At 27.1% G+C, this 14719-nt stretch overlaps 3 protein-coding genes across 3 annotated transcripts; all 3 read left to right on the forward strand.

Annotated features, from left to right (window-relative positions):
• Positions 1-803: 803 nt before the first annotated feature.
• EIN_024730 (hypothetical protein) lies at positions 804-1151 on the forward strand (the record flags this gene model as incomplete). Its single annotated transcript, XM_004257427.1, has 1 exon — positions 804-1151. One exon carries the CDS (start codon positions 804-806, stop codon positions 1149-1151), a length of 348 nt encoding a protein of 115 aa, XP_004257475.1.
• A 3922-nt stretch (positions 1152-5073) lies between these two features.
• On the forward strand, positions 5074-6117 carry EIN_024740 (extracellular ribonuclease LE precursor, putative; the record flags this gene model as incomplete). Its single annotated transcript, XM_004257428.1, has 1 exon — positions 5074-6117. The coding sequence occupies one exon, from the start codon at positions 5074-5076 to the stop codon at positions 6115-6117; it is 1044 nt and encodes a 347-aa protein (XP_004257476.1).
• Positions 6118-9739: 3622 nt separating this feature from the next.
• On the forward strand, positions 9740-10912 carry EIN_024750 (hypothetical protein; the record flags this gene model as incomplete). Its single annotated transcript, XM_004257429.1, has 1 exon — positions 9740-10912. One exon carries the CDS (start codon positions 9740-9742, stop codon positions 10910-10912), a length of 1173 nt encoding a protein of 390 aa, XP_004257477.1.
• Between the last annotated feature and the right edge of the window lie 3807 nt (positions 10913-14719).

The following is a 14719-nucleotide window of genomic DNA, read 5'->3' on the forward strand; positions in this document are numbered from 1 at the left end:
TCATTTTGATCGAAAAATGTTTTTTTGTAATTCAAAAAACAAGTATAGTTCAGTATAGTTAATATAGTTTCTGAAAAAATGAAAGTGCTTTTTTTCACCATGTTAAAAAAATAGAACACAAACAAGGATAATCATAAAAACGATAGTTGACAGTATGACAATTAGTTGTCAATTTTATAACATTAAGAGCTGTTTATTGAACATTACAGATATGACATTATACATAATCATTGTTGTTTATCAAAAAAAGAAAATGAAAGTGCTTTTTTTCACCCCCTTTCATTTTTTGAGTAAAATAAGAAATGATATTGAAAAAATGTATTTTTGTTAAATTTGAGTACTCCTCTTTATTATAAACAACATTTGTATTGGCAGCAAACTATACACAATCATGAGTATCAAAGTTATGGTCACACAATCATTTTTTAAATTTATTTTCTTGATAACATGAAAAATAGAAAATAAAGAGTCAATTGTTACATAAAGAAACGGGAAATCACCCAAATTTTATAAATATATATTGCGATTAGATGTCAAATTGTTGGAGAATAATAAAGACAATTTTTCGAAACACTTCAAATTATAATTATTAATAAAATTAACCATTAATTATAATAAAAACGATAAATACAGCTGGTTTCAGAACTCAATAATCATGTCCAAACCACAGCGGAAACTCGCTTCAAAAAATTGGATTTGAGCGTGTTGCGCCACAGTACAAAATCGGGTCGTGGCTGTGATTTTTGGATTTCTGTGAAACCCATGCAACAGAAATCATGGAATGTCTAACACTCCAACAACAAATGAAATTGTTGAGAAGTGAAAAATGGCTTGAAAAGGTTTCAATTGAAACGAAAGCCAAAGTGTTGGGTGTCTCACCCTCGACGGCCCGCCTCAACAACTTGTATGACGATGTCGAAGGGAAGTCTGGAAGAAAACGAGAAATTAATCAATCGAGAATGCCGTTGTTGTTGGAAACAATTCGAGAAAGACAAAACACCACCAAACCAATCACCACCAAAAAGATGGGAAATGTTGCAGAAGGAGTTGTTGGGAAGAAAGTATCAAAAAGAACCATCGCAAACAGTTTGAGAAGGGAGGGTTTAATTAAGAAGATTGCAAAACCAATGGATAAAGAGAGAGCTGAGTAAGAATGAGTTAAGAAGCTATGAAACTAGAGCTGTTGATTTGTTGAACAATGACAAGCAATATGCCGGCGAAAGAGGTGTCCACTTGAATGGAGTTAAACCCTCCCTCCTTATCAACATGGACGAAAGTGGTTATTGTCCATTTGTGGACTCAAAAAGGAGCAACTTTTATGTTGACGACAACTATGACTACACCAACTCTTACTCTGTTGATCGCTCTCAAAAACGCATAACACTGATTGCAGGAATATTTGCCAACAACACCACGCTGAAACCAATGATCATACTATCAAACTTGACAATGAAAAATGAAATCGACAGATACATAGACAGAGATGATGTTGAAATTGCATATCAACGCAAATCCTTCGTTACGGAAGACATATACACGTTGTGACTTGAAAGATGTCTTTAATTAGAACTGGAATTAAGAAGAAAAAATTGCCCACAAGAATGGGCGGTTTTAATACAAGACAACTGTGTTAGCCACATTAAAGATGGTGCTAGAAAGTGGCTGTTCGAAAATAAAGTGGCTTTATTATTATTGTGCCCACACAGTAACCACTTGTCTCAGCCACTGGACGTTGTCATATTTGGCGTTCAAAAAGTTTGTTTTTTATTATGAGAGAAATTAGTGAAATGATATTATTATTCAAAGCCGTTATAAGTCTTGTTAACATGTTTACTTTTCTTTTATTGTTATTGACTGATAGAATGCAATGGGTTCTTCGGTAGTTTCTCGACTTGTTGGTATGAAGTACCCCGTTGGTGTTATGTCTCAAAAGGATGATGTTGAAGATGAAGTCAAGAAGGCTACAAAGCGAAGAAAAATGGAAATTTTAGAACACAAGGATCAAGATGGTGCAATAGATGCTGCTAAGTTGGAAGAGTTGTCTGTTTGTATGGTCACAAAAAGAGTCGTTGAAATCATCCATTCGTTTAAAATTGCCTGCGTAAACAACAACAACACCTCAGCCTTTCACATGTGTGGTTACGTAAAAAAGCCAATTGGAAAAGAAAAAGAGGGTACTTATGATGTCAGAATTTTTTACTGTAGGGAGTATGCCTTCAGAATACGAGAGTTTTTGGGCGAACAGGTTTGCGTAGTTCCCGTTGCCTTTCCTGGAAGAAGAAGCAACTTAAACATTGATAAAAACGAAGGCACTTCAAAATGATTGAAAATTTGTGTTATGTTTGATTTATTTTTTGAATATTTCCTGATAATTTCAATGTAAGTTGGGCTGACCTGTAAGGTTAATTAAAGTACACAAGTTCAAAAGGAATTCAAAATGAAATTTATTTTTATTATTCAATCATTGATAATATTATTTAAGTTTAAAATAATAAAAATATGGTTTTAAAAACGTCTTTTTAATACAATTGTCAAATTATGACATCTTGTAAACTTTAAGTTTTTACAGATCAACTCTGATTTTTACATATTTAACAGATCAATTAAACTGATATTTTTATTATTTACTCACGTTTAAGTAACAACTGCATTTTCCTTAATTATTATAACATCGACAATCTTTTTTTCACGACTGCTTATTATTGTTTGTTTTTTATTTCTCTTTATTCAATGTGTTTATCAATAGCTTTATTTGCTTTGGTTAAACCAATACTGGTTGTCAAAAAGGTGGAATTGTGGAGTTTGTTTACGTTTTGTTAATACAGAAAGTGTTGACCGTATAGGTTTAGCGTTTCTTTTGATGATTGGCTTTGTACTTGTTTAAAGCATAAAATACTCTTGCCATTGACTAGAGCATTCATCTAATTGAAACTTTTATCATCTTTTTGTTATTGTTTTTTGTTATTGTTTATAAATGAGAAGAAATCTTCTTTCCCTTCATTTTCTATTTATTTTTTCGTTTTGATTTGAATAATATGTTCTTTTTCGTTCTGTTTGAAGGGAAAACAACTTCAATTAAAGGTACACTACAAGTGTAACTTTTATTGAAATGTAAAAATAAACCGAACCTTTATTCAATCAACAACCATTTTTACCATGACTATACTACTTATTAAGTTCGGTTCAAAATAATATTTTAAAATGTAAGATTAAAAAAACTTTCATGTTTTTTTAAAAAAATGTATAACAATTTTTAGTAAACAAAATACACAACAAAACGATAACAAAATTCGTTATGACAACGAATTTAAAATAATTATTTATTGTAAGTTTGTATACCTTATTCTTATTTTATCTTATTTCATTAAGATGAATTAACGATATTTATTAAGTATATTTTATATTAATTATCGATATTATAAATGATGTTTAATTCCAACTGATTAAATAATTAGATATTTTAAATAAAAACATTTTTAAATGTGTTCAAACGTTAGAACGGCAATATTTGTTTTTTTTTGCTCTGTCACTATATGATTTATTATTATAAAAGTAAAGTTAACATTTTCGCTTTTTATTTCCCGATTATTTATGTTATTTAATTTCAATAAAACAAAATATTAATACTAAGAAGTTATATTAGAATGTGAGCAAATAACCGGGATTATTTACATTTCGATTTCGATTTTAAATTGCTGCTGCTGCTCAACACAACCACCCAAAATATTATTATGCAATTATTTTGTTTTTTATTTTTGGAGCAAATTATGTTTTTTTATTAGGAAGAAAAATTATTTTCTAAATATTTCATTTTTAATAATAATCGTCCGATATTTATTTCCTGAGTAAAAAAGCCAAAATATTCAACATAAATAGATTCACCATGATCGCCTTAATTAATAAAGTAAATGGAAAAAGTGGGATGCTGAGAAAAAAGGGGATGCTAATCTCAATATTAATTAATTTAATATTATTAATAATAAATAATTGATATATTTTTTTGGTTTTTTTATTTTATTGATTTTTTTATTAATAATTTATATTAAAATTAATAGTAATTTTACTATTTTTCAATTGAAATTAACCAATAGTTACGAGCATCCTCCTTTCTCTTGCATCCCCATATTTCCTCCTACTGTAATTATTTGTTTATAAATAGATATTTTTATTTTAAGAGGTGGTGAAATTAGTCGGTCCAAAAAACATTGATAAATATTTAAAAGACTTTCTATTTTTTTAAAAAACGTGTTGTTAAAAGGCTAAAAAAATACAAAATGTTCATAATTTAATTGTGTTTTATACTTGTTTTTGTTTTTTGGTTACGAGTAAATTGTAAAAAAAATATGGGTGCATAAAAAATTGCCACAAAAAAATAACACAGAAAAAAGGAATTGTGCCGATCTATAGATTTGTCTTACCATGTTTCAACACACTTTTTTTAAATGTGTGTTGAAAAAATAAATATTAAATTTACTATATTTGTAAATGGTATTGTTACAAAACAAAAAAACAACGACAATTATATGTTTTAAAAAAATAATAGTTGTTTTTTTAGTTTTAATTATATAAAAAACCAAGGTATTCCAAAAAGTGAGGTGTTGTTATCTTTTTTTACAAGAATCAATACATTACACCCCAAAAATAATTAGAGTTTGTTGTAGAGTGTTGTTCTTTTTATCAATTTATACACAAATAATTGTTTAAAACCCGGGAATTAGGAAAAAATTGGGAAAAAACTGAAACGACGATTTTTTTATATTTCGAATATGATCCCGATATTTTCCAATTTTCATTGACCAAAAAGCCCAGGACAACTTTTTTAGATTAATACTATAATGCAAATAATTATTTAAGGTATAAATAATGAACAAAAATTACATAAAACAACAACGAGTGGTTTTTCGGAACCGAAAAAATACCCACTGGTGTTAAATCAATAATTAATTAATCACAGTCAAATATTTACATTTTATTTTTGTTTTGGTGTGTGTTGATATTTATAATTATATTATAAAAATTTAAATTTAATTTATATTTTAGGTATAAAAACAAATTCAAACTGTTTGATATATAATGTACATTTTGTTTTTGTGTATACTGGCGAACGCTTTCACTCTGGGAGATGATCAACCAACAGACCAACAAGCTCTCGTCCAAGTAAGTCCTACCACGACTCCATTGCTTCCAATTACTCCACAAATGGGTGTGACGCTTGCAAAATCACAAGTTGCACAAAAGAATCCAAACTATGGAAAGGTTAAAAAAGACAAAAAGCCTAAAAAAGTAGCTGTAAAAATGTCCAAAGAAGAAAGAAAACTACTTTATAAACAAAAAGAAGAAGAGAAAAAAGCGAAAAAAGCTCAAGCAGATCCTTATGTACTTGAAGACGCTCATATGTGTGGTTCACAATATGATCCTTCTCAACCAAAAATGGATTATATCATGTTTGTTCAATTTTGGCCAGGAGTTTCTTGTACAGCTACGAATAAATGCACCATCCCTAAGGGTTCTAGCTACATAGCTGAAGGATTCCATGTTCATGGATTTTGGCCACAATTATACACAGGAAATGTTTTAAAATGTTGTGAAAAAAAATTTGATATTAAAGTAGTTGAACAATCAATGTTGGCTGATAAAGAACTTAGAAATGATATGTCAATGTATTGGTTTTCAAACGGAAAGTGCAGGTTCCCAATGTACGAATTTGATAAACACGGAACTTGTGCTTACTCCGTTTACACTGGAGAAAATGGTCCATTGGACTACTTAAAAACAGTGATGGACCTGAGAAAACGTGTTGATGTGTGGAAAATATTGCAAGACACATATAGTTATGTTCCTAATCAACAATATTTACTAAATGAAACGAGAGATAAAATTGCAAAAATGTATGGAGCCCCCCCAGCTTTCACTTGTGACGAAAATGGTGCAATGGGAGAACTTAGAATATGTTATGATATCAATGAAACAAATAAGTTTAACCCTACACCAAGAGCTTGCCCTCAAAACATATTAGACGCTGAAAAAGAACACTGTAAAGAAAAAATTTTCTTCGCTCCATTCCCAGAAGACTTTAAAAACGCAAATTCAAAGAAGAAAAATAACTGCGAGTACTAAATGTCTAATAACTTATCAATTTGATGAATTAATATTTACGTTTTGTTTTAACTTGTGAACGACTAACAAAACATAGTATTTTTTTAATAATTTTACTTATTATATGAGTTTCTATAGAATCTTTTCTAACTATTATAATTAAAGTCTTAAAAAAGTTAACTACTTAAAATTATTATCATGGGATTTTTTGACAATAAATTCAAGAAAATAATTGAATATAAAGGTGACCTTGAAGATTCATCAAAATGCTTGGGCTGACAATATTTATTTGAAGTCTAAAATAAATGTAAAATAATTAAGAATTGGTAACAAAAAGTTTGAAATGCGTGTCAAATAATTATAAATACTAAAAATAATTAATTAATTATTTTTTATGTTAAAAAAAATGATTACAAAAAACAATTTCAATAAAACCTCCCAAGAGTTGTACCTCTGAAGAGCGGGCATTTTATAGACTGAAACTCAAAATAGAGTTCTCTCGAGCGGTATTTATGGTTTGATTAAATAAAAATGCCCGCTCTTCAGAGAATATAATTCCACACTCCCTCCCACTCTTAAAAGGTTTTACTGTATTTAATAAACAAAAAAAATGATTGTATTTCTTTACGATATTCATATTTAAACAACTATATTTCATATTAAAATGTAGTTTTTGAAAATCACACACATAGTTATCAATGTGACAAGACATGGAATGATAAATAAATAATTAACAATCATGTTCAAATGTAATTGTTGATGTTAATATAAACCAAAGATAATATTTTTACATTTTTTTGATAATTGAATATACTTTTTATATTTAAAACAGGTGTGACCATTTTTATTGTGTAACTACATTTCAAAAAACGATTGTTTTTCAATAACTTATTGTTGATAATAACATGTAAATAACGTTATTTAATATATTTTATCCTTTTAATTTATTATGTCTGATTACACATAAATAGCACATTATGAAAATGACATCACAACTGTTTTTGAATTGTGAAATAATAACATGATAATACAGTTACTTTTAATGATTTTATTATGGTAATCAATATAAAATGGTTAGTTATATACTTTACATGTTCATTGTAAAAATGAATTAATTTATCAAACATGTAAACTTTTTGAGTGTGTAAACATATAATTTCAAACTACTTATATACAAAATTATTATAATATAAAAAGAACCTGAATTGTTATTTTCAACGACTTGTGGCTTAAACCTTTGTGTACATGTCATAAATAAATAAATAAATAAATAAATAAATAAATAAATAAATAAATAAATAAATAAATAAATAAATAATTTATTTATTGGTTAAAATAATCAACAACCACGTGAAGTTTGTTAATGATAAATAATAAGATGTATATGTGAACAAATTAAAAATGATGATAATAAACGAATTTGTATTTTTAGTTATTACATTCGTGTTGTCACTTAGATACAATTATATATATAACTATAAAAATTAAAATCATTTTTCTATTTTATTAATATTCAATTTGAAAGCAATTGAATTGTTATTAAATGTTTGTGTATTATTTAGATTATATGGGCACAGTATTTTATATCCAAAAGACAAATATTTTTGTTTTAATGCACTTTTATGCATGATCTATAATAATAACAAACTGTTATAATAGATAAATATGTTTAGAATTATTTTTTGTAATAATTATGAAAATGTATTCATTTTTGTTGAAACGACTTAGTATGTACCACAACAAAGAACTGAAATCAAATGTTTATTTTTTATTGTCTGCTTTTACTCCTTGATGATAAAATATTGATTTTTATATCTTATGTGTGAAAGAGCATCAAGTTATAAACAAAATTGTTCTAAACTGTGTTATTCTAGTAATTTTAGTCTAATTAATTAAGTTCTAGTTTGATTTTACACTTTTTCATATTAAAAATTTATCACTTTTTATTTTTCAATCTTTTATTTAAATGGAAATGTAGTGATTAACAATTAAACCTAATATATTATTTGTTGTTATTAGTTTATTAAAATTGATAATCAATTAATGTTTTTATTTAAGATAATCATGAAATTTGATGTTACTAAAATATATATATGTCAATAATGTATATTTTGTATGAATAATAAAAAAACGATAGTTAAGAAAAAATAATTGTAAATAACAATTTTTTAATATGTAATTATCAACAAAAAGTTGTTGAATGAAAATTGTGCACATCGACGTAGTTACACAATAAAATTGATGATAATTGTTTATTTTTTTATTTGTTTTTGTTTTAATGAGTATCAAAGTCATTACACAAAAGTTACTATTTACAATTAATAAAATCAATATAATAAACAACTATTATTTAAGTGGAAATTTAATTTGAGAATTACTTTTATATCAACATTGTTGTATATTTGATTTTTTGTTTATTTGAACGTTTATTTGTGTTGATAACTTTGTTATGAAAATTGATAACACGATCTGTTAAGTTTAATGATGATTATATATAATCAATTCAACAACGTGTAAATTCAGAAAAAAATGTGAAGTTTTAAAAAATATTTTTTTTGTTATTTGGTAAAGAGGAAAGTAAAATGCCGATTTACAAAAAAAGAATTAATTCGACCCAAAATATCTTAACATTACTTGGGTCGTGACAATCTCGAAGGTCACCTTAAATAATGAATAATTAAATCGGTTTTACACTCCTAAAATTAATAAACAGGAATGGTGAGTGGATTAACTCTGAATATAAGTTTTGACAAAAAAAAATAAACAATAAAATAATTACAGTACAGACTTTTGAATTTCGGTTAATAATCTTTTCATTTGTATCAAATAAAAACTTAAATTAAATCATAATCAATTGCAAATAAAATTTTTAAAAATATAATATTCTATGAATAACAAAACAAAGTTAAATAAAAATAATGTATATAACAATAATCAATTTCAAAATAATGGTTCGAGTTTGATCAAAACAATATTTATTTATAAATTATTATCATATAGAATAATAACAAAACATAACAAAAAACTTAATATTAATATCTATAATATCAATGAAATTGTTTTTTAAAATAAACATTTTTAGGTGAATGATTTGTTTTATTGCTAATCGACCATTTTTGATGCACTTTACTAGTAAATTCTTTTACATACTCAAAAACCCATTTATCTATTGTTGAAAGTTTTTAAGCATTTTTGTTTTTTTAAAAAATATTCAAAATTTAATTTTTTTAACATTACATTATTTTGTTAATCGTTATTAAACAACTAAAGTATTTAATTGGTATTTTCTATTTTTAGAGGTAGTAGTGGTTAATGTAAATCTTATAAAATTATATAATTTTATTTTTTTAAGATTTATACACAATTGGTTTTGTATTTTTAAAAAGGGTGTAATTTGATTCTTTTTCAAGATAAAAAATAAAAAATATTTAATTTTATAGATGTTTTTGAATTTGAAAAAAAATATTGATTGGTAATTGTGTAATGATCAAAACTTTTTTAATAAATTAAATTCATGTCTTTAATTTTTTGGGTGTTATATTATATTACACAACGTTCAGTTTTAAAAACAAAATTGAACAACCGATTATAAAAAATTACCTTTGTTTTTTATTCTTTCTTGAAACTTGTTTATCATATTTTTATGAAACTTGTGTTCTACTTTTTATTGTGTTGTTTGGTGCTTTATTCATCGGGCCATGAGAGTCTTTTTGTTGATGAATTTGATTTGACCGAGGAACTATCAACAACCGAAATAGAAGATAATGATTCGGGGTCTTTTGTTGCTTTATTTGATTCGGACGACGCTGACTTTGAATTATGTGAAGACCCCAAATTAAAAGAAATAGTTGCAAACTCAAAGAAAAACTTGGAAGAATCAGGGAATAAAATGAATGGAATTATGGGTGCTGTTCTAAAACATACAAACACCATTTCTAATATTACTGGCGCAAACGCAGGTATTTCTGGTGTCCTTGCTGCTATTCCGTCACCACTCACTCCTATTTTGGCGGGAATTTCAGTTGGAAGTGGGCATTTGGCGCTTTTGGCGAAAGGTGCACAAGTTGGCAAAGAACTTAAAGATACATTTGAAAGAAAAATTGATAAAATTAATAATGATGAGATAAGAAAAGGGAAAAAGGTATCTGATTCATTATTGGATCTTGGGAAGAGAGCCGGTAATTATGCTATTGACACTGCTGTTGATACAGTGAAGGAAACAACAAAAAATCTTGTGAAAGATGGAGTCAAAGGAGTTACAAAATTTGCATTGAGTAAAGCAGCAGAAGCAGTTGGTATAGATGAAGAAACTTCAGATAAACTAGCCGAAGGAACGACCTATTTACTCGGCAGAGCGGTGAATAAATTGGGTAAAAATATGATCGGGATTGTGGACGATCATATTGATAATATTGGAATAAATACTAAAAACCTTATAAAACGACAGATAAACACAGCAACTGGAGTTGATCTTGGTCAAGAAGATCTGAAAGAAGTTCGAAAGTATAAACCGATCACAAAAAGAAAAATAGCCAATTTTGTTGCCAATGAGATTAAAAATGCAACTTCTAAGTTAGCTGATAATGCGATCGACGAAGTAGTAGAATTTGGTGGGAAGTATGTAAAAAAGGCTGGAGAAAAAATAGGACTTGGAGAAGGAGTTAATACTTTCCTAACTGATCAAATAAAAGGAGTGGCTAAAATGGGGTTAAATGTTATTAAAGACAAAGCTACATCTGTTGTGAATAACGATATTGATGAAGGTAAGGAAAAAATACTAAATATGCTCGAAAAACACGATAAACACCCGGAATGATGAAGGTGCGTTATTTTAATATGAAAACTGGTAAGTCTATTGATAAATGGGTTAATAAAAAAGAACGGTTAGAAAAACTTAAGGCACGCGAAGCCAAGTTACAAAAGGAAGCAAAGGAAGTACAGAACATTGCAACAAAAACAGAAACAAACGCTCCCAAAATAATTGAAAAACAACCAGAAGTTAAAAATGAAGTAATACAAAGCAGACACCACCACATTAGATCACATAAAACAAATGGACTCAAAACAGAGAATAAGGACCAAACACCACAAATACCTCAAAATGCAGTTGCCTCAGAAACCAAACCCGAAGGAATGAAAAGTATGATACAAAGAGCACACCATATTGATGAATCAACATTGAAAGCCATGGAAAAAGAAAATGCTGCAAACGGAAAAAAAGAAGAACCACCAAAAAAATCAAAAAGGACTAAACTTGTTTTCATAATTAAACACAAGTCAAAAAGTAAGTAAAAGTTTCGAGTATTTGTTGTTTGAACGTTGGAAACAATGTCTATATACAAAATATTTTATTAAAGTTTAATGTTTATAAATCAACACTGTTAAGACATATGACTGGATGAGACCCATCCACTGGAAACATGTATCTATTTTTTCAATCCACTTGACAAACCACTTTTTAATGGATGGCAAAAATAAATTTCAATATAACTAGATTATTCATTTTTTATGTAAATAAAAATTTATTTTGCTGATTAATTTGTATTGATTTTTGTAAATTTAAAAACAATAAAGAAAGGTTTAAATATTTAAATATTAAAATTTGTATATTAATTATACAATAATTTTTTATTTAAATAAAAAAATGTAAGAATTATAATAAACAAATTTTAATATGTTCTTAAAAAGTAGATTATGTGGCTCTAATAACAAATAAAAAAGATCTATTTTACATATGAAACGTTTAAACATCACGCACAACGACGAAAATTTTGACTTTTTAAAACAAAAATTAGAATTGTTTGATAAAAAAAGTCAAAGAAATGGCAAAGAAACATTAAAAAACAAAATTGAAAAAATCGAGAAAAAATCGAGAAAAAATCGAGAAAAAATCGAGAAAAAATCGAGAAAAAATAGAAAAATAGAAAAATAGAAAAATAGAAAAATAGAAAAATAGAAAAATAGAAAAATAGAAAAAATAGAAAAAATAGAAAAAATAGAAAAAATAGAAAAAAGAAGCCAAAAAAGAAGTCAGAAAATACAACGAGAAAATACCAATTCCACTGGGTTTAGAGTTTAAAAACGACGTTCAAGATGTTCCAAAATTCAATCTACCATTAACCTGTCGATTACCTTTTGAAGAGAATCATATATTGAATGAAGAAGACGTTGAGTTAATTAAAATTAGTTCAAAAGAAAAAGTGACAAAAAGACACCAGAAGAAATACTTAAAAGATTAACAATGGAAGAAGACTATTGTAAATTTGAAAAAATTGAAATTGAAATGGAAAACAAAGAAGAAAAATAGAAAGAAGAGATGTAATGGATGGTATAGTTAATGATGATGTCCAAATGAAAGGATTGAGTGGCTTGATATTTTCACAATTTGATGAACTTCACAATATAATCAGATCTTCAGAAGTTGAATTTGTTCCAAATTGTGATTCACTTTTAAATAAGTTTGTGGTTCACTCTGAACCAAAAATAGAACACAAAAAGGGTTGAATACAAGAAGTCTTTTTTTATTTTCTTGTTTATTCTAAGAACGGGGCTTAATTATATACTCACATTTGTTCTTCTTAAACTTGAACGGTTCTCTCCAAATAGAGAAGCCGCCCCCAAAATTGACACCAATAGCACCCAAGTAGAAATAGAAATATATAAAAAATGGAAACATCGTTATCATAATAGGATGTCGTCATATGTTAGTGGGCAAGTCCTTCGTTTTTTAGACTTTTTGAAAACAATATTTATAAAAATATGATATTAAATATTGCTTCAAATCCCAAAACCTTTGTATCATTTGCAGTTGGCCAAAATGCCAGTATTTTAAGATCATTTAAAGATGCTGCAAAAGTATTCGCTGCTGTTGATTCTAAAACAATAGTCACTAATGCCACAAGAGTATTGCATAAAACACAGGATAACAGGATTATCAAAATAAGAAGTCCATTGTTTTATTCTGTAAAAACAAATTCATCTGGTATGAAATTTGAAACTGTAGTTAATAGAAATGATTTTGTGGTAATGACTACAGTGTGTGAAGCATCTATTTCAGATGTCAAGCTTTATGCTTGCAACCAAACATGTTTTGGTTTTGGAGATGGTTTAATATTAGGAGATAAAGGGTACACTTCAAAAGGTTTGACCAAAGTTATCGTACCATTGAAAAGAACAAAAAAATGATGAAAAACGACACAGTTTTAATTATTCCCACACCATAATGAGAAATATTGTCGAAAGGAGTTATGGAAGAATGTGTCAATTTTGGAGGTTTTTTAGAATGCCGTATCAATTTGACAAAGATTTGTTTGAGCACTATCTTCGTTGTGCTTGCGCCATTTTTAACTTTATGTTGACACATTACCCGATTACTGATGATTGTAATATTGAAAATACATATAATTTAACTAGTCTTTTTGATAAAAATATTGAAATTTATGAAAATGGCCAAATGGAATTACTTGATGTTGATCCATTAGAATATGACAAACACAAATAAGGTGATCACTATACACCTTTGAGTGATAATTTGTTTCATTTTATTTTTGAAAATGAAAACCAATGTTGTAAAATGGTTCAGAATGAAAAATATGGTGAATTGAAAGACAGCATTTGTTCAATAAATGAGACATTTGAATTAATTAAAGAAGAAATTAAAAACAACAAACAACCATTAATTGACAAAAAATCACTTGTGTATTTAATGAATGACGCAAAGAAAAGAATTGATGAATCAATAAAATTTATGTTTTTTGTAAAACAAATGTGTTCATCCAAATGTTTGTTTTTCGAAAGTGAAAAAATAGAAATTTCTACAATAAGTCAAAATATTGATGAGAGTAAAATAAATAGTGATTATTGTGAAGAAACACAACTGATTCCCAAAGATACAGAGATTGTATTGTCAGATTCTGAACTCATCACAACACCAACTTTTAAATCCAAAATTAAAACAATTGATAAAGATCGTTTTGTGTGTGGTATGTTGAATTCAGATGATATTTTTATGGAGCAGAGTGGATAATAAATAACACATCTTCAGAAGAGTGTTTTTTGTTCGATTGTTCTTTTACTTCTATTTGTCGTCTCGTTAAAAAGATTAATTCAAAACAAATAAATGAACACATACGAAAAAGTCATATATTGTTTTTTCCTTCATTTGTAATCAACAAAGAAAAAGAAAATTACAATACCGTTGGTCATTGATTTCTTTAAATTGGAATTATTGACAATAACGAACTATCGTTATTCAAACTAGACAGTTTGAAGAATTATTCGATTTGTTGTAGTGATCAAATTAAACAACAAGTAGAAACAATCAAAAACTACTTATGCCACATCGGAATAGTAATTGATAAAAATAAACCAATTAATGATATAAACGTGGCTCGACAAAAAGATGGGACAAGTTGTGGTCGATACATTTTGTATTATATGTTTAAAACAATAGAATACTGTGGAATCGTACAAGAATTGCTTGAGCATGTAGAACAAAAAGATATTAATACCTTTGTGGAACGCATTTTAATGTCATTTTAAATTATCATTTTTTTATTTCTGTTGAATAAATTATTTGATATTCAATGAACAAAACAAGCTTTTTGGTATTTTTGAAAAAAGA

The sequence above is a fragment of the Entamoeba invadens genome (assembly GCF_000330505.1).
Source record: "Entamoeba invadens IP1 unplaced genomic scaffold scaff_1105074724629, whole genome shotgun sequence".
In the NCBI taxonomy this organism is placed as follows: Eukaryota; Evosea; order Mastigamoebida; family Endamoebidae; genus Entamoeba; species Entamoeba invadens.